The sequence below is a fragment of the Rana temporaria genome, chromosome 2 (assembly GCF_905171775.1).
Source record: "Rana temporaria chromosome 2, aRanTem1.1, whole genome shotgun sequence".
Classification (NCBI taxonomy): domain Eukaryota; kingdom Metazoa; phylum Chordata; class Amphibia; order Anura; family Ranidae; genus Rana; species Rana temporaria.
Genome location: NC_053490.1, coordinates 498,568,476 through 498,594,632, shown reverse-complemented (window position 1 = coordinate 498,594,632; position 26,157 = coordinate 498,568,476). Strand labels below are relative to the sequence as shown.

General features: G+C 45.4%; 1 protein-coding gene across 1 annotated transcript in view; it reads left to right on the top strand.

Moving 5' to 3' along the window:
* LTN1 (listerin E3 ubiquitin protein ligase 1) overlaps window positions 1-26,157 on the top strand; it is a 165,148-nt gene that overhangs the window by 68,257 nt on the left and 70,734 nt on the right. Inside the window, exons 13-20 of the mRNA XM_040338841.1 lie at window positions 3,008-3,247; window positions 3,342-3,495; window positions 8,232-8,382; window positions 8,536-8,734; window positions 12,439-12,601; window positions 14,674-14,778; window positions 18,064-18,206; window positions 25,975-26,110. Coding sequence (XP_040194775.1) covers window positions 3,008-3,247; window positions 3,342-3,495; window positions 8,232-8,382; window positions 8,536-8,734; window positions 12,439-12,601; window positions 14,674-14,778; window positions 18,064-18,206; window positions 25,975-26,110 — 1,291 coding nt within the window. The remainder of the gene's footprint in view (window positions 1-3,007; window positions 3,248-3,341; window positions 3,496-8,231; window positions 8,383-8,535; window positions 8,735-12,438; window positions 12,602-14,673; window positions 14,779-18,063; window positions 18,207-25,974; window positions 26,111-26,157) is intronic.

Here is a 26,157-nt window from a genome sequence, read left to right as displayed (position 1 = left end):
TTCATGACCAGAGGTCTTTGATGCCTAGGCCATATTTAGCAGTGTTGGCATACTTCAGTTAACGTGACATAGTCTCTAACTTTCATACCTAAATAATTTTTACTTAAAAAACAAAACAAAATAATCTATCTATCTATCTATCTATCTATCTATCTATCTATCTATCTATCTATCTATCTATCTATCTATCTATCTATCTATCTATCTATCTATCTATCTATCTACATGTAGCCCCACTCTTTCTCTACAAGTGTGCAAAGTTTGTTGACCAGGGGACCTCCGGCCGGGGAGCACTGATTTTTCAAAGCCGGGCACCCCTTCCATAGACTCCAATGTTAAACGGTCATTTCTTCGGTGGATTTGGGGACCCGGTACTGGCCGGTCGTAGGTCCCCTGGACCCGGAACTTGGCAGACATGTAGCCCCATTTCTACTTTTTTATTTTTATTTTTTCCCCCAAAGCTGGGCAACCCTTCCATAGACTCCAATGTTAAACATCAGTCTAGTCATGGGCACAGTGAGGCATGCAGATGGACGCCCTAGGCTTATACTCGAGTCCATATATTTTCCCATTTTCTTTGTGGTAAAATTAGGTGCGTCGGCTTATATTCGGTTATTTACGGCGTATGTGTGTGTGTATATTATATATATATATATATATATATATATATATATATATATATATATATATATATATATATATATATATATATATATATATATATATACATATACATATACATTGTTTTAAAAAATTACTGCCCTGTTATATGCTAACAAATACACCAAAATGTAATGTGCTTTTTGTAAAAAAAAATTTGGTGTTTGTTTTATGCTATATAAAAACTGTAATTAACTATGTACGGTATGTTCATGCAGCCTAACAGTAACAGTTGTTCGTTTGCTGGGTTAACTCCTTCATGCCGACATAGCACATATATGCGGCCTCACTGGACTGGGCTTTATGCCGCGGGGCAGCATATATGCGTATCTCTCGTTGTGCTGGTAACGGGCTGCACAGCGCTCTCCCAGGGCAGACTGCGCTCTCACTGAGAGCCCTGGGCCCTGTACTAACGATCGGAACCCAGAACTCCCGATTCCCGGGCCACCTGATCGCTGTGGTAGCCTCTGATTGGCTACCACAGTGATCAGGCACTGTGAGGCCGTCCCTGTGTTTCTCCCTCTGTCAGTGGAGAGGAAGGATACAAAGAGGAAAAAAGTGTGTGTAAAATTAATAATAATAATAAAGAAAAAATACCTGAACAAGGTTTGATCCGTGCCAGTGTTATTGCTTAGAAACAAAATGTTACCCCTGTTCCACTGCCAATATAGAAGTCCAAGAACTGTGATCCGGTGCTCTAGCCAGGACGTTCATGCCCCATAAATACAATACTTGAATCAAAAAGGGCTGGCAACTCTAAAGATCTTGAATAAAAGTACTTCTATCTCCATGAGTGTGTTTTTTTTCATGACCCCCCAAGGAAAGAAAAGGGATGGTAGAGCTCTCCAACACACAGCCTGTGATTGACAACCTCAGCTCTGTTTGTGTGTAAGGGGGGGGTACTTTCCCTTAACTTATCTCCAATCGACTCACAGAGCTCTCTTTACTGAGCTCTGCAGAGTTTAATTTCAGCTCTCCATCCCCCCTTTTTTTTTCTAAGAGTAAGATTTATAGATTTTGGACTTTCTACAGATGTAGAGCAGAACGGGTACAACTTATGTATTTGATTATGGATTTGTTTCATCATTTGAGATTAGTCACTTCACTGGGTATATGTAAGGGATTACCATCACTTTATAGCTAAAAAGTTTTAAAGTTACTGCTGGGATTTCTGTTTAGAAGGCTCAGAACTCTCTACATAACCAGTGTCATGGATGCCATCTGTTATAAATGTTTATTTGTAAGGGCTCTTTCACACATGACTGTCCGTTTTCACGGATTCCATTTGCTCAGCCAAGATCGATCCGTTGATCCCCGCTGAGCCGGCGGATGACAGGTCTGTCTCTGCTCACTGTGGAGAGACGGACCTGTCGGATCTCCGCTATAGGGGGAGTTGGATGAAAACGGATTGGCCTGTCTGTTTTCATCCGATCGGATCCACCAGATAGATTAAAAATAGGGTTTCCATCCGTCTGATATTAGCGGAGCAGGTCGGATGTCGGCGAACAAGTCACCGCTGACATCCGTTGCTCTATAGAACTGCATGGAGCATCCGTTCAGGTCCGCCTAAAAAACTGACAGGCGGACCTGAATGGTCCGCATGTGTGAAAGGGGCCTAAGATAAAAAAAAAAGTAAGAATTTATAAATGAGTTTAAAACTTGGAAAAGAAACCCTTAAAATAAAAAAAAAAGGCCACAAGCTATCAGTGCCTGTGTGAAGGCCATCGGCCCCTGTGTGCCTGTGTGAAGGCCATCGGCCCCTGTGTGCCTGTGTGAAGGCCATCGGCCCCTGTGTGCCTGTGTGAAGGCCATCGGCCCCTGTGTGCCTGTGTGAAGGCCATCGGCCCCTGTGTGCCTGTGTGAAGGCCATCGGCCCCTGTGTGCCTGTGTGAAGGCCATCGGCCCCTGTGTGAAGGCCATCGGCCCCTGTGTGAAGGCCATCGGCCCCTGTGTGAAGGCCATTGGCCCCTGTGTGAAGGCCATTGGCCCCTGTGTGAAGGCCATTGGCCCCTGTGTGAAGGCCATTGGCCCCTGTGTGAAGGCCATTGGCCCCTGTGTGAAGGCCATCGGCCCCTGTGTGAAGGCCATCGGCCCCTGTGTGAAGGCCATCGGCCCCTGTGTGAAGGCCATCGGCCCCTGTGTGAAGGCCATCGGCCCCTGTGTGCCTGTGTGAAGGCCATCGGCCCCTGTGTGAAAGCCATCGGCCCCTGTGTGCCGGCCATCGGCCCCTGTGTGAAAGCCATCGGCGCCTGTGTGAAGGCCATCGGCGCCTGTGTTAGGCATATGGTTCATTATAATGGTTTTTACTCCCTTGTGTGTGAAAACAAATCTCTTTATTTTCTTCCAGAGACACTCATAGCAGAAGTCTATGTGGAGAAGATTATTGATAAACTTCACTGCACATTGACTAAAACGAAGGATTTCTCGGAAGCCGGTGACCTTGAGCAGTCTGTGTCCTTCATCTGCGATGTGGCCTCCAACTTTTTCAGTTCTGTGAAAGATTGCCTGCAAATGCCATCGGCAGAGGACCTGCTTCTCACGATGTTCCAGCTGTGTGTACAGCCCTCTGATAAAACTCAATTGTCAGGTACCACTTCAGGGTAGCCAATGAGTATTCAGCTTTCTCGGTTAGTACAGTCTGTAGTCTGAGTGTAACTTGTGTTTTTTGTAATTCCTGCTAGAAACGCTCATGCTGAAATTGCAGCACACATGGATGTGTGGTATAGCGTCACTTCTCTGCCGGCCTAACATTCTGCCGAAAGGAAGCAAGTTTCTTCATCGCTCTGCACAGTGGATCATGGAGCAACTTCAGGGGTCACATCTGACTCTGCACAGGTAACGCCAACACAATCCTTTGTTTCTTGCGTGTCAGATATTTTAAACTCATTTTCTTTTGGGGTTTGCAGCAACTGATAAATATCCTAAGATTGGCAAGTGGTTTCCAGTGGGACAGGCTTAAAGTATAGCTAAAGGAAGTGAAAGTAGATCTCCCCAAGGGGAAAACTGGCTGGGCTTATAACCCTCCCTTACTCTATCAAAAATGGTGCGGTGCACACTAGCTCATTATGCCTTACAGGCGAGTAAAAAAATAAAAATAAATCGGGGCTCTACAACCGCTTCAACACTGGGGGCTTATATACAGTGGGGAAAATAATTATTTGATCCCCTGCAGATTTTGTAAGTTTGTCCACTTTTAACCACTTCCCGACGGCCGTACGACTATATACGGCCGCAAGGTGGTTCTACTTCTCTGGGGCGACATTTGACGTCCGCCCCTTTCCGCGTTCCCCGCGCGCGCGCGCTCCCGAGCGCGCAGCGGGGAACTTCTGTGCTGCCCGTGTCCCTTGGACACAGCCAATTACAGATCGCCGTGAACGGCCAATCGGAGTGGCCGTTTGCTAGGCGATCTGTGCGGCCAATGAGAAATGATCTCATATGTTTACATATGAGATGATTTCTCATTGCCGGCTCTCACAGACAGCGGTGCTGTCAGGGAGAGAGGAGACCGATCTGTGTCTCTTGTACATAGAGACACAGATCGGTCACCCCCCTTCCCCCACAGTTAGAACACTATGCAGTATACACATTTAACCCCTTCCTCACCCCCTAGTGTTAACCCCTTCAATGCCAGTCACATTTATACAGTAATTAGTGCATATTTATAGCACTGGTCGCAGTATAAATGTGAATGGTGTCAAAAGTGTCCGATGTGTCCGCCATAATGTCGCCGTCCCAATAAAAATCGCAGATCGCCGCCATTACTAGTAAAAAAATAAATAATAAAAAATAATAATTCTGTCCCTTATTTTGTAGGCGCTATAACTTTTGCGCAAACCAGTCGCTTATTGCGATTTTTTTTTTTTTTTACTAAAAATATGTAGAATACGTATCGGCCTAGACTGAGGATAAAAAAATAAAATAAATTGAGCTATTTATTATAGCAACAAGTAAAAAAATGAGGTGATCAAATACCACCAAAACAAAGCTCTATTTGTGGGGAAAAAAAGGACTTCAATTTTGTTTGGGAGCCACGTCGCACGACCGCGCAATTGTCAGTTAAAGCGACGCAGTGCCGAATCGCAAAAAGTCCTCTGGGCAGGAAGGGGGATTAAGTGCCCAGTAAGGAAGTGGGTAAAGAAATGAAGGATCTGTAATTTGTTATCATAGGTGTATTTTAAATTATTGAGACAGAATATCAACCAAAAATCCAGAAAAACGACATAATACAAATGTTATAAATTGAGTTGCAGTTCAGTGAGTAAAATAAGCATTTGATCTGCTACCAACCAACAATAATTCTGGCTCCCACAGTCTGGCTACAATATGTGCCCATGTGGTACACAGATTAGTCCTGTCAATTTAAGAAGGTGCTCCTTTGTTATGTGTATAAGACACCTGTCCGCAGAATCTTTCTTCCACTCAAACCTCACCATCATGGGCAAGACCAAAGCTGTCAAAGGATGTCAGGGACAAGATTGTAGACCTGCACAAGGCTGGAATGGACTACCAGACCATCAGCAAGAAGCTTGGTGAGGAGGAGACAACTAAAGGTGAGGAGGAGAAATACAAAATACCCATCAATCTCCCTCGGTCTGAAGCTTCATGCAAGATCAGGGCTGATCCTAGGGTCACAGGCTCCTGGGTGCAGAAATATTTCTGGCGCCCCCACATGGACGTGGTCATTTTACTAACTCCTCCCCTTTACAAATGTTTCTATGGCAATGACTCAACCACAGAGATGCCCCCCCACAAAGTCTTCATTTCCCTGGTATCCTTACATGATCTCCTAACAATAAACAAAATACAGGAAGAGAAGCAGAGCACTTTATTGGGCACAGAGAGGGCTTCTGTTAGAAAGAGCCCCCAGACATACTACAGACATGATACAGGAGACGGTCAGAGACTGCAGACATTGTACAGGAGATGGTCAGAGACTGCAGACATTGTACAGGAGACGGTCAGAGACTGCAGACATTGTACAGGAGACGGTCAGAGACTGCAGACATTGTACAGGAGACGGTCAGAGACTGCAGACATTGTACAGGAGACGGTCAGAGACTGCAGACATTGTACAGGAGACGGTCAGAGACTGCAGACATTGTACAGGAGACGGTCAGAGACTGCAGACATTGTACAGGAGACGGTCAGAGACTGCAGACATTGTACAGGAGACGGTCAGAGACTGCAGACATTGTACAGGAGACGGTCAGAGACTGCAGACATTGTACAGGAGACGGTCAGAGACTGCAGACATTGTACAGGAGACGGTCAGAGACTGCAGACATTGTACAGGAGACGGTCAGAGACTGCAGACATTGTACAGGAGACGGTCAGAGACTGCAGACATTGTACAGGAGACGGTCAGAGACTGCAGACATTGTACAGGAGACGGTCAGAGACTGCAGACATTGTACAGGAGACGGTCAGAGACTGCAGACATTGTACAGGAGACGGTCAGAGACTGCAGACATTGTACAGGAGACAGTCAGAGAAACATCAGTTCTGGACAGACACACACCTATGCTTAGAACACTAGACACAAACAAGGAGAGGAGGAGGGAGGGGAGAACTCTGCCACTTCGGCGCCCCCACCTCTGCAGGCGCCTGGGTGCAGAGCACCCTGTGCACCCTGCCTAGGATCGGCCCTGTGCAAGATTTCACCTCATGGAGTAAGGATGATCATGAGAAAAGGGATCAGCCCAGAACTACACGGGAGGAGCTTGTGATTGATCTCAAGGCAGTTGGGACCATAGTCACTAAACAAACCATTGGTGACACAATACCCCGCCACAGATTGAAATCATGCAGCGCCTGCAGGGTCCCCTCTTCAGGAAGGCACGTGTACACGCTCAACTGAGCTCTTTGACATTAACTCGACTCGCTGTGTTTGGAGGAAGAAAAATGCTGACAATGATGACAATTATGACCCTAAAAACACCATCCCTACAGTCAAACACGGAGATGTTTTGGGGCGGTTTCTCTGCTAAGAGTACATTCCACAAATGGAAAATATGGACAGCCGCACTCCAAAAAACCTTGATGGGTGTCTTTTTATTTAAAAAAGGAAAAATGCACTACAAGTCACAGCACAATACACGGGAGTAAAACACTGACGCATTTCGCACTATAAGTGCTTAATCATACCTCAGGCCAGAGTACAGGCCAACTTTGCTGCATTGAGGGGCCAATGGACAGGGCCATGTATTGTGAAATCTTGAATGAGAACCTTCTTCCCTCAGCCAGAACACTGAAGATGGGTTTTGGATGGGTTTCTGCATGACAATGACCCAAAACATACCACCAAGGCAGCAAAGGAGCGGTTTAAGAAGAAGCACATTAAGGTCGTGGAGTGGCCTAGCTAGTCTCCAGGCCTTAATCCTATAGAAAATGTATGGAGAGATCTGAAACTTCAAGTTGCCACGAGACGGCCAAGAAACCTTTTTTTCTTTTCTAAATAGGTTCCTTTAAGCTAGTGCATTGTTGGTTCACTTACCTCTTCCTTCGATTTCACGTCTAAATTTTTTTTTTCTTCGTCTAAATTCCTCACTTCCTGTTTCTCCTCAGTAAACTTGCCCCCACCATCCGAGCCATTCTGGCTGGGGGTTAGTGAGCCAGAACAGCTTACTGAGGAGGAACAGGAAGTGAGAAATTCAGACAAAGAAAACAAAAACGAAAAAACATTTAGAAGGGGATTTGAAGGAAAAGGTTAGTGATCCAACAATGCACTAGCTTAACCGCTTGCCGACCAGCCGCCGCAGTTTTACGGCGGCGGGTCGGCTGTGCTGGGAGAGATCACGTACATCTGTCATCTCGCCGAGCAGCCCTTTTGGGCATAGGGTGACTGAGAAATAATAATTCATGTATTGCAGGAGATCTGGACATACAGTATTACAAGTGGTTCCTTATGAACAGGTCAATAGACTGTTGAGATGCTAACTAAGTCTGCTACTGTGGTGATGTGGATTGAAACTGAGAGTCAGCCTGGCTGGCTATTATGGGATGTTAAAGTATCTTGCTGTGATTACATTCTGTAATAAGTGTATGTTGACATTGAATTTCTCTTATTTGGTCTGTTAAAGTGTTAATAAACCTTTAAATGTTTTTGTATAAAAATAACAAACAGTGGTTTTACAAAGAGCAGTTCCGATCTTCTTCTTCTTCTGGGGTCTTCTGCTGGAGCTCCAGGCCCCTTCTCTTTATCTCTTTATCGGGTGCCCCCATGGATAGCCGCTTTCCACTGGGGCACCCGTGCGTGCTTGCACCCGAGTCCCGCTGCTGTGTCCGTTGACACAGACAGCGGGACCCAGCCCTGCTTCTGTGTCACAGGATTTGATTGACAAATGGCTCCTGCTGCCATCAATCTGTCCAGTGAGTAAGCATTGTCACCCCAGAACTGTCAGGAAAATAAGGGGGGGGGGGGGGGAAGGTTTGTTCTTGGGTTAGCTGTGCTTTAAAAATAAAAAAAATTGCTCTGCCATAAAAACTGTGGGAAGCCAATTAGATTAGTTCTTTGAATCGCCTGCTGACTGCCTTACTTAATATATATATTTTCTTTTTTTGGTGTGATTTAGCCTCCAAGCACTGATGAGTGCTGTTGATAACTTATACGTCAAGCTCTTAGATTCCGGTCTGTCGTCCTCTCACTTCCTGGCTGAGCACTTGTCTCTGATGATCCCGAGGGATGAGAAATGGGAGAAGATGCGCCAAGCTCTCCCCGGACAGGTACTGGAAGCGCTGCGTTTTCTAACTCCTTGCTCTGTCCATGTAATCTTTCTGTGAACTTGGAAGGTTAAGTGGATTGTGATATTTCGATAAAACAAATGAGGTGATGAAATGGCCCCGTGATTGTGTTATGACAGTTCTGTTCTTTTACAGTGGTCAAGCAAGCCGCTTTTGGAAGGGCGGTTGAGTATGAATTCGGAAACATCTGGGACAGATCTTAAATCAATTCAAAAGACTTGGCTGCCCCACCACTTGTGTGCAGGCGCGATAATGAGCAAAATGGCTTTTCGTATTCTGGAGAACAACGCACTGAGGAAAGATGGGGAGATTGAAGCGAGGATCACCATAACCGGTAATGGAGAATAACCTCTTCTATGCCCATAAGACACATCAAACCAATCCTAACTCTTGTACATGGGCATCTTGTCATTCTATAAAGTGGGGTGCAGTACAGAGGATGGGAATGCATAGTGGCTTTGTACATTCTTTATTTTTTCCCTAGTAGGACATGGACAGCAGTTAAAATCTAGCACCGGTTCTAACCCCTTAAAGTGATATTAATGGCAATTCGTTTAAAAAACAAAAAAACAAACAAACATGTCATACTTGCCTGCTCTGTGCAGTAGTTTTGTACAGAGCAGCCCCGATCCTGCTTTTTTTGGGTCCCCAACTGGCGCTTCTGGGCCCCCCTACTTTTGCCGTGGGCGCCCATGCAGGCTGGCTCCTGAACCACTGCTCTGCATGTCCATTCACACGCTCCACCCCCTCTCTGTCCTCATTGCCTGTGATTGACAGCAGCTGTCTCAGCCAGTGAGGAGGGAGGGTCCCCAAAGAGCCGAGGCTCTCGTGCACATCACTGGATCGCGATGGGGCTCAGGGTAAGTATTAGGGGGGCTGCACAGAGAAGGTTTTTTACCTTCATGCATAGAATAAAAAAGAACTGAGCTTAGAACCACTTTAAACTCTAACCAGAATAAATAACTTTTTTTTTTTTTTTTTTTTAACTCTATTAAAATATTGTATATGAATATTTTGTATTCTCTTATACAGCCAGAAAGCTAACCTTTCATTACTTTTTGCATGTTGAATGAATTGAAATAGTGTCAGCTCCCCCCCCCCCCTTCAGATGGCGCTACCCGAAGTTTGAGGTTCACATATGAGTCGCATGCGGTTCACAGTAGGGGTCCGGTGAGTCCTAGTTCACTGTTTCAGGTCCGATTTCAGCCTGAATTTTGTATTTTTAAACGGACCAAAAGACGCACGGACACGCTGCGGAGATATGTGAACCGGCTCCATAGAGCCTGCCTGACCATTTACACCCCACTACCCTCTGCTCCATTTTTTTCTGTTTTACTGGACTGGATCGGATTGGAGGTAGGCAGGTGTAAACAGACACAAGTCCATTTATACCATCCCAGTCCATAGGGGGGAATGGAGGGTAGTATTTCATGCTTTGTTTTCAGTCTTGAAGTTTTTTTTTTTTTTTTTTATTCTTTAGGCCGCAGCTGCCAAAACTTTCCCTCGATTTTAAGATGGAATGGCTTATGTTTAGAATAAAGCCAATTAGTGTCTATTAATTGGCCAGCTGGAACGTCCTGGGAACATTGTGGATTGTTCCACCCACGCCGCAGCTAGACGGCTTTTCCAGTCGGCCCTCGCTCCTTCCATCGGTCTGTCTAATATATCTAAACGCTTCTGGCCCACGTGGCTCTGTGTGTGTCAACAGGTTAAGACAAGGAAATGGATTTCTTTCATTCTACACATTGCCGTCCACACCCAATCCCTCAGTAGTCCCTTTCATCAGGATTTATCTTGCTTGTCTAGGTCATCGCATTAACACGTCTTCTGTAAATGTAGCTTGATGAGCAACTTATTTATCACTTTAGGGTGGAGTGATATTGATCTCTGTCTTAACAGCTGTCCAGATTCAAAGCAGGGAGGTATCCCCCCCAACCTTCAGCCTTACTGCAATTAAAGTGGAACTTTGGCCTGGGTTCACACTTGTGCATTGCAAACACCACACCACATGTGATTCGGATATGCATTTTGTATGATGCAGGACCCCCCCCCCCCCCCTTTTTTTCTGTACCTAAATTGCATTGCATGGGTTTTTACACCCATACAATGCAATTCTGGCAATCTTGCTGTATTCTGCAATTGTTTTTGGGGGATGGTAATAGAACATTGACACGCAGCAGATCGCACGGACGCCGTGCGATTGCAGTGCAAAGCTTATCACAAAAAACTGCTTAATCCAGTACCTAGTACATCATAGCGTGTGAGCCAGCTCTGAGGAAGAGGCTGGTCCTCGAAATGCATTAAGCCTGTTGGACCTACTTTTTGTCCTATCACACGCTATGATGTACTGTGGACTGGATGGAGCAGTTCTTTGATACAATTTTTATTTTGTCACTATAAGGCCTCATGCACACTGGACGTTTTTACAGCAGCTGTTTTTGGCTGTAGACGTTTTTTCTGACCGTCATTAAACTCTCCATCATGTTATCCTACGTGTCCATGCACACATAGGCTGTCATCAACAGTTTTGAGCAGTAAAAAAAAAAAAAAAAAAAAAAACGTGGGTTAAACGTCGATAAACGCTCGATAAACGTCGATAAACGCTCAAAAACTGCTCGGCAGCGTTTTTGATCCATTGAAAAAAAAAAATTCTTAAAAAAAAAACAACGCTGACACGGAAAAATGCTAATGAGCACTAAAAAACCCTATTGCAAAAACTTTGAAAAGCTACTGCCATTTTTATAACGTTATTTTAATGTCCAGTGTGCATGAGGCTTAAAGTGGAGGTTCACCCGAAAACTTAATTTTTAATATTAGATTGATGCTCATTTTGTCTAGGGGAATCGGCTAGTTTTTTTAAAATCGAAGCAGTACTTACCGTCTTAGAGAGCAAACTTCTCCGCCGCTTCAGGGTATGGTCTTCGGGACTGGGCGTTCCTATTTGATTGACAGGCTTCCGACGGTCGCATACACCGCGTCACTATTTTCTGAAAGTAGCCGAACGTCGGTGCGCAGGCGCCGTATAGAGCCGCACCGACGTTCGGCTTCTTTCGGCTACTCGTGACGCGATGGATGCGATCGGAAGCCTGTCAATCAAATAGGAACGCCCAGTCCCGAAGACCATACCCTGAAGCGGCGGAGAAGATCGCTCTCTAAAACGGTAAGTACTGCTTGGATTTTAAAAAAACTACCTGATTCCCCTAGACAAAATGAGCATCAATCTAATGTTAAAAAAAAAAATTCGGATGAACTCCCGCTTTAATGTGGAATGCATGTTGCTTGCTAAAGAACATTATTTTTTATCAAGTTGTCATGGGTGAAGTTATGCTTTAAAGTGGAGTTCCAGGCTGAAATTGTACTAGGTCTTGAACAATAGACCACCCTCTCCCCCCCACTTTTGGATATTGTTTGTTTTTTATCGTTTTTATACCTTTTTTATCTTCTTTTGCAGCTTGACTTCTGTCCTACCTTGCTGTGGCGAGGTACGCCACTTCCTCCTCCCCCTTGCTGGCTTCTGGGACCTGTGTGTGTCCCAGAAGACGACTGAAACATTTAGAAAGCTCAGTGTGACTTGTGCATGCGCAGTAGGAACTGTGGCACTGTGAAGCCTGCAGCCTTTACTGTTGGTTTGCCTTACTTGCAATGCCAGTGCCTGCACCCAAAGCCAATTGATGAATTGGCTTGGAGCGCCAACATTGTGGTATCCTGGACAGGTTATTGTCCTTATATTAAAAGTTGGCAGCTACATTATTTGTAGCTGTACATTTTGTCAGGCTCCGCTTTAAAGCGCTAAACTGAAAGCTAAACTATAGTATCTGAATTTCTAGTGAGTTCTTCATATGTTCCAATGACCGTTGTAATAGGTATGGGACAAGGAAATGCAATGTGGGTACCATGTGCTTCATTTAAAGCCTGATTACAGCCATATTTCTTTTCTTTTTCTTTTCTTTTCTTTCTTTTCTTTTCTTCTAGAATTATTTGATCAGTTATGTATGCACATATTTAATTTAACTCCTTATTATCTGTTCTGTTCTCCAGTTGCTGAAATGCTGTATAGCTTACAGTGGTGTGATGAGCTTGATGGACCTCCAGCCACCCTTACAGAGTGCTGCAACATGCTCCGCGCAATGGACATAACCCATGACCGAGTCATAGAACTTAGTGACCATCTCCCTGGCCTCCTAGAACTCTTGTATACCAGGTAATCCTCTTATACGTGATGATTTATAGCTGGTAGAAGTCACATTTAACTAGACTTGTTCTGTAATTCTAAAAACGTTTTACCAAAAGGCCAGTCTGGGTAGCCACAGACTTTCAAACACTGCTTAGATGTCCGTGTTCTTTTGTCTTTAGACTTTGATATTTGCTTCTCAGGCTGATATTTCCGAGTCCTAATAACCCCCAAGTGGGTCATGGTAGTTGACAAGCATATACTTGTGTCTGTGTGGGTAGTTTTCCTGTACTCCTCAATGTCCAAGTCACCCTGTCCTTGACATGCAACACACAGTCCAAAAAGGGTAATTTTGTTATTCTGTACCTTTTTCTTGTGTAAACCTGATGTGTTTCTCCACTGATTTTGGACCAAGACAATAAGAGATGTAAAGGGGCCATCTATGTCAAACTGGAACAACCATCCCTGAACAGGCATGAGGGCCTTCAACACCAACTGTTTTCCATATAGAATGCCTTTGTGACTTCTCTACCCTGGTGATTTGACAACCATTTGCACCTTTAGCCATGTAATATGAGAAATTAACATTTGGACCCCTTTCACACTGGGTCGTTTTTAAGGCACTCTTGGGCTAAAAATTCCGCCTGAAAAACGTCTCCCCTGCAGCCCCAGTGTGAGAGCCCGAGTGCTTTCACAGTGAAGCGATGCGCTGGCAGGACGTTAAACTCCTGCAAGCAGCATCTTCGGAGCGGTGAAGGAACACTGTACACTGCTCCTGCCCATTGAAATGAATGGGCAGAGTGGCCAAACAGCCGGCAACGTTTTTTAACGGGTGGTTTTAACCCTTTTTTGGCCGCTTGCGGGAGTTAAAAGCGCCCTGTTAGCGGCCGAATACCTCCGCAAAAACAACGGTAAATCGTGGCTAAAAATAGTGGCGCTTTACCGCAAATGCTACCCCCACCCCAGTGTGAAAGCAGCCTTACACAGACTTCCTAACACAACAGATGGGGTTATGTATTTAGAATAGGGAGGTTCCACAACTTCCACACCTCCCATCTTGTTCTAGGACAGTCAACTGTATTAAGGTGTCACTGTCTGTGCTACTTGTGTGGATATACAATATTGTGGGGAATCTTCCTGACACTCATTGAAACTGAAGAAGTGCCTTGGAGAAGCTGTGAAATGTCTTTAACCACTTAAGGGCCATCCTATACTGGTATACTGCTACATGGCGGCCCTGCTCCACAGAATTGTGTGTGTGCAATATAAAAATATATAAATTCTGCACTTCCGTCTAGGGGCAGGTGCCGCGTCTGCTGTGATTTACTCACAGCAGAAGCTGATCTGCGGGTGCCGGGCACTGGATGTCCGCTGGTACCTGCCATTCATTGGGCAGAGACGCAGAATGGAGCTCTACCGATGTAAACAAGGCAGAGTTCCATTCTGACAAAGTATGTAAAGCAGGGAATAAAATCCATCACTTTCCTTAGTAAAAGCACCCAACACAATCCACAACAACACTGGCTAGGCACACAGTTAACCCTTTAATTACCCTAGACGTTTAACCCCTTCCCAGCCAGTGTCATTAGTACAGTGACAGTACATGTTTTTCAGCACTGATCACTGTAATAGTGTCACTGGTTCCCACAAAGTGTCTAAAATGTCTGTTAGTGTCTGATTGTCCACCACAATATCCCCGTCCCGCTAGAAGTCACTGATCGCCGCGATTACTAGTAAAAAAGAAATAAAAAAATCCACTATAGATCCCATAGTGTGTAGACGCTATAGCTTTTGCGCAAACTAATCAATATGCACTTATTTGGAGTTTTTTCTACCAAAGACCTGTAGTAGAACACGTAATGGCCTAAATTTGTTTAGATAATAAACATCTTGAGGTCAAGTGGTTAAGATTACAGAACAAGTCAAGTTGAATGTGATGAACTACTAAATATATGGTGACCTGGATAAATGGAAACCTTCACAAACATGATGTTTCATGCTTTTACTGTATTAAACAGGCAGTTCTGATATACTCAGTGTATTATTAATGTGTTATTTAATGCTTTCTTCATAACTTTTTATTTTTTTCTTCTGGTTAACAGGTCATTAGAAAGTGGTACCCTGTGGTCTCTGACCCTTCATAAACATATTCAATTGAGCAATCCTGGACAAGATGCACTGAAAGTGCTGACTACAAGCACAGACAGGTCAGTTGTGTCCCAGTTCTCTGGGTGCTTTTAAGGCTTAAAGCAGTTGAAAACCACTGCACTTTTTTTTTTTTTTTCTTTATATTACCTGCAAGGCAAAGGCATAATGTGCAAGTATGCATCGCATACTACCACATTATGTGAAGCTTACCTCAAAACAAAGCCTTCCAGCGATCCAAGGTCATCGCTGGAGAAGGTGTTTTATCTTCACCTGGTCTTCCTTCCAGGTTCATGAATTCCAGCAGCTCTGTGACTGTCCGGAGCCGCGATGACGTCACTCCAGCGGATGCATGCGGGAGCTGCCGGTCACGGCACAGGGCTCTGAAGAAACGGCATGGGTGGCCATACCCATAAGTTCACTTCCTCTTTTTACACCCTAAATACTGCCAAAATAAACACAAAAATCATAATTTATTCAGTAGGTGTCCCTTGTGCTCATGCCCATTCTGTTAGGTGAAGTTAACCTCCATCAAATGCCCACCCCCCCCCAGTCATAAACGTCCAGTGCAGTGGGGGTTAAAAGAACTGTGGGAGTTGTCACAGGCCTCATCAAGATTTCCCGACTATGCCCTCTATTTCCACCCAGCTGTTTTCGTGTTTTTATGAAATGGTCCTTTTTCTCCTTTCATAGAACCTGTAGTACAGCTTCTGTAAATGAAGATGGGCAGAAAGGGTGGGCATAGCTGGGCACGCTTGATGAGAACTTGTGACCACTGCATTGGAAGATTACAGTGGGTGGTGGTGGGGGGCATAGACGAAGCAAGATTTCACCTTTTATAGAAGTGGAGTCAGCACAAGGGACACATCATAGTGAGTTTAAGTTCTGTCCCTTGTGCTGATTTTTGTGGGGAGGGTTCCACTGCACAGGCTTTAATGTAAATACTAAGCTGTTTTGGGTAGTTGGCAGAAGTGTTCTACCCTCTGCCAGGTTTGTTTTTGTGGTCTGTGTCTACACTGTGGGCATTTACCCCCTCCTATCCTTCCTAGTGAGCTTCTGGGACAGAAGATGAGGGGAAATGCTACATTTTCTGGAGTATAAGAAACCTCTTCCAATGAGGACACTTGTTTTTTTTTACATCTAGTAAAGGTGGAATTCCCTTAGAGATATTTTCTTTCATTTCCTGATCTGTCTCTAGTAAAGGCAAATATTCCCAACTGGACACTGACAGCAAAAATAGAAGAAAAAAAACAAAACAAACGCTTACACTGGCAATTTTGCATGCGTACCTTCAGTGCACCAGATGTGAACGAGCCCTTGGATTGTTTAACCACTTGCTGACGGCCGTACGACTTTGTACGGCCTCAGCGCGGCTCCCAATTTCTAACAGGCCGTGTTTTTACGGCCTCTCCTTTACACGTTCCCCGCGCGCGCTCCCGAGCGCGCGGCGGGGAACTTCTGTACTGGCCGTGTCCCTTGGACACAGCCAGTCACAGATCGCCGTGAACGGCCAATCGGAGCGGCCGTTTCCTAGGCGATCTGTGCGGCCAATGAGAGATGATCTCATATGTTTACATATGAGATCATCTCTCATTCCCGGCTCTCGCAGACAGCGGTGCTGTCAGGGGAGAGAGGAGACGGATCTGTGTCTCTTGTACATAGAGACATAGATCGGTCACCCCCCCAGTCACCCCCCCTCCCCCACAGTTAGAACACTAATTAGGGTACACATTTAACCCCTTCCTCACCCCCTAGTGTTAACCCCTTCCCTGCCAGTCACATTTATACAGTAATTAGTGCATATTTATAGCACTGATTGCAGTATAAATGTGAATGGCGCCAAAAATGTGTCAAAAGTGTCCGATGTGTCCGCCATAACGGCGCAGTCCCAATAAAAATCGCAGATCGCCGCCATTTCTAGTAAAAAAAAAGCATTTATACAGTAATTAGTGCATATTTATAGCACTGATTGCAGTATAAATGTGAATGGCGCCAAAAATGTGTCAAAAGTGTCCGATGTGTCCGCCATAACGTCGCAGTCCCAATAAAAATCGCAGATCGCCGCCATTTCTAGTAAAAAAAAAAAATTATACAGTAATTAGTGCATATTTATAGCACTGATTGCAGTATAAATGTGAATGGCGCCAAAAATGTGTCAAAAGTGTCCGATGTGTCCGCCATAACGTCGCAGTCCCAATAAAAATCGCAGATCGCCGCCATTTCTAGTAAAAAAAAAAAATTATACAGTAATTAGTGCATATTTATAGCACTGATTGCAGTATAAATGTGAATGGCGCCAAAAATGTGTCAAAAGTGTCCGATGTGTCCGCCATAACATCGCAGTCCCAATAAAAATCGCAGATCGCCGCCATTTCTAGTAAAAAAAAAAAAAAAAAAATAATAATAATTCTGTCCCTTATTTTGTAGGCGCTATAACTTTTGCGCAAACCAGTCGCTTATTGCGATTTTTTTTTTTTTTACTAAAAATATGTAGAATACGTATCGGCCTAGACTGAGGATAAAAAAAAAAACGTAAAAAAAAAAATTGAGCTATTTATTATAGCAACAAAGTAAAAATATTTTATTTTTTTTCAAAATTGTCGCTCTATTTTTGTTTATAGCGCAAAAAATAAAAACCGCAGAGGTGATCAAATACCACCAAAAGAAAGCTCTATTTGTGGGGAAAAAAGGACGTTAATTTTGTTTGGGAGCCACGTCGCACGACCGCGCAATTGTCAGTTAAAGCGACGCAGTGCCGAATCGCAAAAAGTCCTCTGGTCAGGAAGGGGTTTAAGTGCCCAGTAAGGAAGTGGTTAAAGCATATGTAAACCCAACATTTCATATCCCTGATGTGTGACCGCTATACCATGTACTTGTATGAAAAAGTATCCTGTTCTCTTTGTATTGCTTTCTTTGTGTGAAATCCCTGGTATCCTCTAAGACCCTTTTCTTTCTTATTAAAAATTGACCACACTAAGCAGGAGAACACATCTGGCCAATTCTCTAGCTATGCTGAGAACTCAGCCTGCTCTCCTCCAATGGTCAAACTTGTCCGGAAATGCCTACTTCCCTTTCCCCCTTTTCCCAGCCATTCACTGTTAAGGTCAGTGTACTGCTGTTTCTCCTTCCCAGCTCTCTGAGCTTCTTATGCAGCTGAGGGTAATCGCTTATTAAAAAGGGGGGAAAGGGTCTTTATAATGTTTTTTTTTTTTTTCTTTTTTTTTTATGTATACTCAAATGTTTTGCCTTAAAAAATTTTTTTAACTGAATGGGTTGTTTTACAAGATGAGGGTTTATGTGTACCTTAATGTATAGTTCTAATGCAGCATATATTTGTCTCTTATCAGTTACTTTCCTGTGACACAAGGCTCCCTGCACACCATCCAGTGTCTTTCTCCATTCTTAAGTATCGAGGAAAAGGAGTTACTTTTAATCCAGTGCATATCACACCTTATGTCCTGCATGCCCACTGCTGTGACCTGCATTGATGGTGAGTAGAACACACCACATATAGTGCTCTCTGTTACGTATTTATGATGTTGTACAAGACCTTTTTAATAAAGAGGCAATGAAGTATTTGCCCCACACAACCAATAAACCTGCAAATAATGAAGATTAAAGAGGAGACACTGCGTTTTTTCTTTCTCGTACATCACGGGACACAGAGCGGCATATTCATTACTATGTGGGTTATATGGAGTACCTTCAGGTGATGGACACTGGCAATCTCAAACAGGAAGTGCCCCTCCCTATATAACCCCCTCCCATAGGAGGAGTACCTCAGTTTTTTCGCCAGTGTCTTAGGTGTTGGTCATGGTTTAGCTTACCTCCACATCCTTGGGATTAAGGTGGGCTAACCGGTTCTGTCCAAAGGCCCCAGTGCTAAAGTGGTCAGCAACCGGACCCCAAACCATTGGGGTGTAGCCCATAATGCTTTCTGTTCAGAGAGCTGGACCCTGGGCCCAGAACTTAGAAACCTTTGGGGGCCTAATGTTTCTGTTGCCAGGGTGCTATATGGGCCCAGGACAGTGGCTCCTTCATAGGAACCCAGGGCCTGAAGGTCTAGACGCCACCCACGGAGATGGGGGAAGATTGGACCTCTTGCTGTGCAAAAGTCCTGCGGCATGGAGCAGGTAAGTATTGGGGGAGCTTGCGGAACTTGGTTCTTAGCAGGTTCCCTACAGGGGGTGCACAGGGGGACAGGCCTGGGTATGCTCTGCATTGGCAAGGAATCACTATGTCTATGACAGAGACAGGATGATTCAATCTTTTTTCCCCAGTAATATGTGACCTCCCTGGTAAGTGTTGTTTAGCTGGGCTGCTGGCGCTAGGTGTGGGATCTCTGTAAGAGGGGAGTCTTTTTCCCATGCTAAAAGAAGGTCTGTGACCTACCTAAAGGGCTTACCTGCCTGGGTGCCTGCGCTGCTCCGTCCTCCTCCATGTGTAATGGCCCCCGCCGACGGGCGCGTGCCCGAGATATAAACGATTTTCGCGCCGTTTCCGTGGTGGGGGCGCGTCCCGGTGGGCGGCGAATCACAAGTAAAGGAAGGGGAGGTCCTTCCATTAGCTGCCAAGAGCTCAGTGTCATCCTGAGCTAGTGGAGAGGAGGACACAGAGCGGAGCACGCCGAGGACACCCGGTGGCAAAAGGAAGAATTGCAGTTTTTTCTAAGGACTGTCAAACCTACAGATAGGTTTTCTTTTCCTTTTTTTCAGCAGATGGCTATTGGCAATACTTAGTGGGAGACAGAGTGGTTTCTTTTCCTCTTCAAAAAAAAAAAAAAAAAAAAGAAAAAGAAGGGAAAGAACTGCTGATCTCCCTTCTCAGTTTGGGCGTTAGTCTCTATCGCTCCCAAACCGACAGATCCCCTTAGCTACGTCTGTGGCTGGGTGATAGCAGGTGTACCTCGGTATTGTACCATGCCTTCTGGGTCAGAGGGTACAAAGGGTGGGGATTCCCCCGCAAAATCCGAGGGCTCAGACACGGCTATGCCGCTGCTCTCCCCACAGGACATATCAGGGCACGCCTTGATGGGACCTGGGGGATCTGGTGCTGGGGCTGATCCAGGTCAGTCCAACCCCGGCTTTGTCACTGAGAGAGTTCTTGCTGTTTCTTTAGGTGAACTAGAGAAAAGAATGGCAAAAAGGATAGCTAAAGCTATATCGGGTAGAAAGCGGACTAGGTCTCCGTCACCCGAGCAAGAACCCTCAGACACAGAAATCCTTTCCCTAGGGGAATTGGATAGACTTGACGCTTTGGACCAGGGTGGTTCAGAGATCGAGGATCTGGATACTGAGGGGTCTGGTTCAGCCTCCCAAGGGGAAAGTTTGTGGGTTCAGGCCTTAACGGACATGGTCCATGAGGCATTTAAGTTACCCATACCAGAACCTCAAGTATCGGCGGTTTCAGCTTTAGGCTCTTTAAAAACGCCTCAAAGCAACGCAGTTTTCCCGATCCATCCTCTACTCGAGGAGGTCATGTTTCAGGATTGGATTAAGCCAGATAGTCTTTTGACCACCTAAAAAAAAAAAAAAAATCTCTGTTTTATATCCTATGGAAGAGAAATTCTCCAAAAGATGGGCGCCCCCGGCGGTGGACGCAGCCATCTCCTATGTGAACAAATCTTTAACTTGTCCGGTGGAAAACGTACAGGTGTTTAAGGATCCGGTTGATAAACGCTTGGAAACATTACTGAAAGCCTCCTTTACTTCAGCAGGGGCGATAGTTCAGCCCGCTGTGGCTGCTATTGGAATTACCCAAGCATTATCAGATAAGACTAAGCAAATGCTTAAACTTATCCCTGCCCAGCAGGCAGAGGAATTTTCGGATATACCGAGGGCTATACGCTTTACGGTGGATGCTATCAAGGACTCCATCCAGCAGGCATCACGTTTATCCTTATTTCTAATCCATATGAGAAGGCTCTTATGGTTGAAGAGTTGGGAGGCTGAGCCCCCATGCAAAAAGCTCCTGGTAGGGTTTCCCTTCCATGGAGGACGACTCTTCGGAGAAGATCTGGATAGATATATTCAGACTATATCAAGCGGCAAAAGCACTCTCTTGCCAGTCAAGAAGAAAGCCCGAGGGCCCGCGTTTAAGCGCCAGCCCTCCCCGGGACAGGGGCCCTCTAATACCAGACAGTATCGACGGCCTCCTGCAAGATCAGGCTTTAACAATAAGCCACAAGGCCAAGCCACTGGGGGCAAGAAGCAGTGGTACCGCAAGCCTGCGAAGCCAGCCCCCAAGTCGGCCTTATGAAGGGGCGCCCCCACCCACGATGGTGGGGGGAAGGCTACGTCTCTTTGCAGAAGTTTGGGAGGCCAGCATTCCCGACTGCTGGGTACGGTCTTCCGTGGCCACGGGCTACAAACTAGAATTTTCAGAATCCCCTCCTCATTACCAGGAGTCAAGAGTACCAGGCGACCCGGTGAAGGGAGCCGCGTTGATGGCGGCATTGAATCATCTGCTGTGCCAGAAGGTGATAGTAGAAGTACCAGTCCAGGAACAGGGCTTGGGGTTCTACTCCAACCTGTTTATCATCCCAAAGCCCAACGGCGATGTCAGGCCAATTTTGGACTTAAAGGGAGTAAATGCGTACCTAAAGGTCCGCTCATTCCAGGATGGAAACTATTTGGTCAGCTGTCGCCGTGCTCCAGAAGGACGACTTCATGGCGTCCATAGACATAGAGGATGCTTACCTTCATGTGCCAATTTTTCAGCCACATCAGGTATTTCTACGCTTCTCGGTGGCTCAGCGTCATTTCCAATTTGTGGCGCTCCCCTTCGGGTTGGCTACGGCCCCCCGGGTATTCACGAAGGTCCTAGCCCCAATCCTAGCCAATCTAAGGACCCAAGGGGTCACGGTCCTAGCTTACCTGGACGACCTCTTGGTCGTAGACCACTCGTTTCCTGGCCTGGAACGAGCAGTCGCCCTCACGGTTCAGTACCTCGAGAGGTTCGGCTGGGTCCTAAATCGAGACAAATCAGCATTTCGGCCCACAAGGCAGCTGGAATATCTCGGCATGAGATTGGATACAGAACAACAGAAGGTGTTTCTACCTCTATTAAAGGTCAAGGCCATCAAAGAGCTAATACAAATAGTTCTGAGCAAGAGAAAGCCAACTGTTCGCCTATGTATGCGGCTACTAGGCAAGATGGTGGCCACCTTCGAGGCGGTACCGTATGCTCAGAGCCACACTCGCATCCTGCAGGCAGCCATCCTGTCAGCATGGAGCAAGAGGCCTCAGGCCTTGGAGATTCCTTTGCCACTCTCACCAAGAGTCCGGCAAAGTCTATCTTGGTGGTTAAACCCTCAGAATCTCCTGAAGGGAAAGACGTTCAGTCCTGTGACCTGGAAGATAGTAACCACAGACGCCAGCCTGATCGGCTGGGGAGCAATTTTGGATGGTTGCACTCGCCAGGGCACTTGGGCAGCAGCAGAGAAGCAGTTGCCCATCAATATCTTGGAGCTCAGAGCTGCCCGGCTAGCCCTCAGGGCTTGGACGTCCAAACTGCAGGGGTTCCCGGTGAGAATACAATCGGACAATGCCACGGCGGTGGCATACATAAATCACCAAGGGGGAACCAAGAGTCAAGCCGCTCAGAAAGAAGTGAGCTTGATTTTCTTGTGGGCAGAAGCCCATGTGCCCTGCATATCGGCTATATTCATTCCCGGAGTGGACAACCTACAGGCGGACTTCTTAAGTCGCCAGACTCTATTGCCGGGGGAGTGGTCTCTGCATCCACAGGTCTTTCAGACACTCTGCCAGAAGTGGGGAGTGCCGGACGTGGATATCATGGCATCGAGACTAAACAAGAAGCTAGACAGGTTCATGTCCCGCACAAGGGATCCCAGAGCCTGCGGAACCGATGCGTTAGTTTGCCCTTGGCATCAGTTCAAACTTCTTTATGCATTTCCCCCGCTCCAGTTACTACCCCCGCCTGCTGCGCAGGATCAGGGTGGAGCACATACCAGTCATCCTGGTAGCTCCAGCATGGCCCAGAAGGGCATGGTATTCACTAATCCTGAAGATGGTAGTGGGAGACCCTTGGACTCTTCCTCTACGGCCAGACCTGCTATCGCAAGATCCGATCCTCCACCCTGCCTTACGGCATCTAAATTTGACGGCCTGGAAGCTGAATCCCTGATTCTCAGGGGTAGAGGTCTGTCTCAGAAAGTAATCTCTACCCTAATCAGAGCCAGGAAACCGGTCTCTAGGGTGATTTATTACAGGGTCTGGAAGGCCTATGTAGGCTGGTGTGAGTCCAAGCGATGGCTTTCTCGCAAGTTTACCATCGATAGAGTATTAAGTTTTCTCCAGCTAGGAGTGGATAAAGGACTGGCATTAAGCACAATCAAAGGACAGATTTCAGCTTTGTCAGTGTGGTTTCAGCGGCCGCTGGCCACCCACTCGCTAGTTAAGACCTTCCTTCAAGGGGTCTTACGTATTAATCCTCCAGTTAAATCCCCGCTTTGTCCGTGGGATTTAAATCTTGTTCTGTCAAGTTTACAGAAACAACCTTTTGAGCCGTTGGCTGAAATTCCTTTGGTTTTACTAACAAGGAAGTTAGTATTTTTGGTCGCCATAGTTTCCGCCAGAAGAGTCTCGGAACTAGCAGCCTTATCCTGTAAGGAACCATATCTTATTTTACATAAGGACAGGGTCGTTCTCCGCCCTCATCCTTCCTTCCTACCGAAGGTTATATCCAGTTTTCATCTAAACCAGGATTTGGTATTACCATCCTTCTTCCCTAAACCTACTTCCAGAAAGGAAGGGTTGCTGCATACCTTGGATATTGTCAGGGCCATGAAGGCCTATCTTAAAGCTACAGAGAAGATCCGGAAAACAGATGTGTTGTTCATTTTACCGGATGGGCCCAAGAAGGGGCAGGCAGCTGCAAAATCCACCATCTCGAGATGGATTAAACGGTTAATCACTCAGGCCTACGGCTTGAAAGGGTTGCCTCCTCCGTTATCATTAAAGGCTCATTCTACTAGGGCCATGGGCGCCTCCTGGGCAGCACACCACCAGATCTCTACGGCTCAAGTTTGCAAGGCGGCAACCTGGTCTTCTGTCCACACGTTTACAAAATTCTACCAGTTGGACGTAAGAAGGAATACTGATACAGCCTTTGGGCAGGCAGTGCTGCAGGCTGCAGTTTGAGACCCTCGGATTCCGGGGGCTCCCTTTTGAGTTAAATTTAAAAATTATTTTTTCTCAACTAAGTTGGATTTATTATAATTGGAGTATATCTCTAAATTAAATCCTTTTGTCTTGGAAAGATGTTCTCCCTCCCCTCATTGTAAGCATTGCTTTGGGACATCCCACATAGTAATGAATATGCTGCTCTGTGTCCCGTGATGTACGAGAAAGAAAAAGGGATTTTTAATACAGCTTACCTGTAAAATCCTTTTCTTGGAGTACATCACGGGACACAGAGCTCCCACCCCTCTTTTGGGGACCATTTTGGGAGGCATACTGCTTGCTACAAAACTGAGGTACTCCTCCTATGGGAGGGGGTTATATAGGGAGGGGCACTTCCTGTTTGAGATTGCCAGTGTCCATCACCTGAAGGTACTCCATATAACCCACATAGTAATGAATATGCCGCTCTGTGTCCCGTGATGTACTCCAAGAAAAGGATTTTACAGGTAAGCTGTATTAAAAATCCCTTTTTTCCTTGCTTTCTTAATATCAAAGGTAAAACTGCTTACTTGATAAATCACCTTTTCATGTTCTGATGGCTTATCCTGTCTGTTGGCCATCTCTTTCTGCAACCTTTTTTTGATTTCCTACACGCTTTGCAGCTTCCTCTCTGCTCGTTCCTTTTTGGTTTTACTTTTAAATTCATTGAACTACATATCCCATGGTACCTTGCCTGCAAGCGGGGATTCCTGTACTGATTCTACCTAATGAAACTCCTCCCCTCAGCTCCTCTAGTTCAGAAGGCAGGCTCTGTGAAATGTGTGACACAGCACTGCCAACTCACAGGACATATTGAGTACCTGTTACAGAATTAAACAAAGTAAATGAATGGGCAGACAGCCTTGACAGTCACCAGCTCTCTGCTCACAGAACTCTGAGAACTGAGCGATCAGCGCTGTTTGATTGCTCAGTTCTTAGTCTTGGAGCTGGTAGGGGACAGATGCAGCATCGGGTTAATGCTGCATCCACCTATGTAAGTTTGATTCTTTAACCACTTACTGGCCAGCCACCGTCTTTATACTGTGGCATGTCGGCACGATCCCGTGAGCCGTCAAAGCCGTACGTCGGCTCCTTTAAACTGAATAGTGGGTGCGCATACGCCGCAGGGGGGGGTAATCAATGACCACACGCCCGCTCCACTGCAGGGGTGCCAATGCGAGTGGCCGGCGGTCGCGGGCACAAGAGCCAGAACAGGGACGTGTGTGTAAACACACAAATCCTTGTTCTGTGAGGAGAGGCAGATCGTGAGTTCCTACTAGCTAGGAACAACGATCGGTATCCTCCTCCAGTCAGTCACATCCCATACCAGTGTAATTTTTACATTGATCAGTGCATTTTTTTTTAGCACTGATCAATGTAATAATGTCACTACTGACCAAAACGTGTAATTTGGGGGCAGATTTGTCCGCCGCAATGTTGCAGTCCCGCTAACAATCGCACATCACCACCATTACTAGTGAAAAACAATAATTAAAAAAAATAAGTCCTTAATCTATCCCATAGTTTGTGGACGCGATAACTTTTGCGCAAACCAATCCAATATACGCTTATTTTTAATTTTTTAAACAAAAATATGTAGAAGAATATATTTTGGCCTAAACTGATGAATATTTTTTTTTTTTTTAAATCTGTTTTTGGATTATATATTCTAGCAAAAAGTGAAAACAAATTTTTTTTTTTTTTTTTTTTTTTTTTTTAATTGCTCTTTGTTTATTGTACAAAAATAAAAACGGCAGAGGTGATCAAATACTGTCAAAAGAAAGCTCTATTTGTGGGGGGGAAAAAAACATCAATTTTGATGGCACGACCACGCAATTGTTAAAGCGACGCATTGCCATATTGCAAAAAATGGTCTGGTCATTACGGGGGCAAATCCTTCCAGGGCTGAAGTGGTTAAACAATCGTTTCTGTTATGCTTCTGTTCTATGTTCTTGGCCATTTACTATTTACAATGAACCAAATCACTACTTGTTTGCCATGACTGTTGTATTCCATATATGGTGCTGTTTTGTAAGATTGCATTTTGCAACTTTCTTTTACTTTCATTTCCAGGAGGATTTGGTTATCTTGCCATTATTAACTCTTGCCTGGATTCCGAGTCCCCTCCTTCTCCTGATTTTCTTCCTGGAACATTAAAAATAATTTTCTCTTGGAAGAACGAGCAGGAAGAGCTCTTTCTTTTCAGCAAGTAAGTGATCACAAATTGGCATTAATTATTATATAGTGAGCACACAA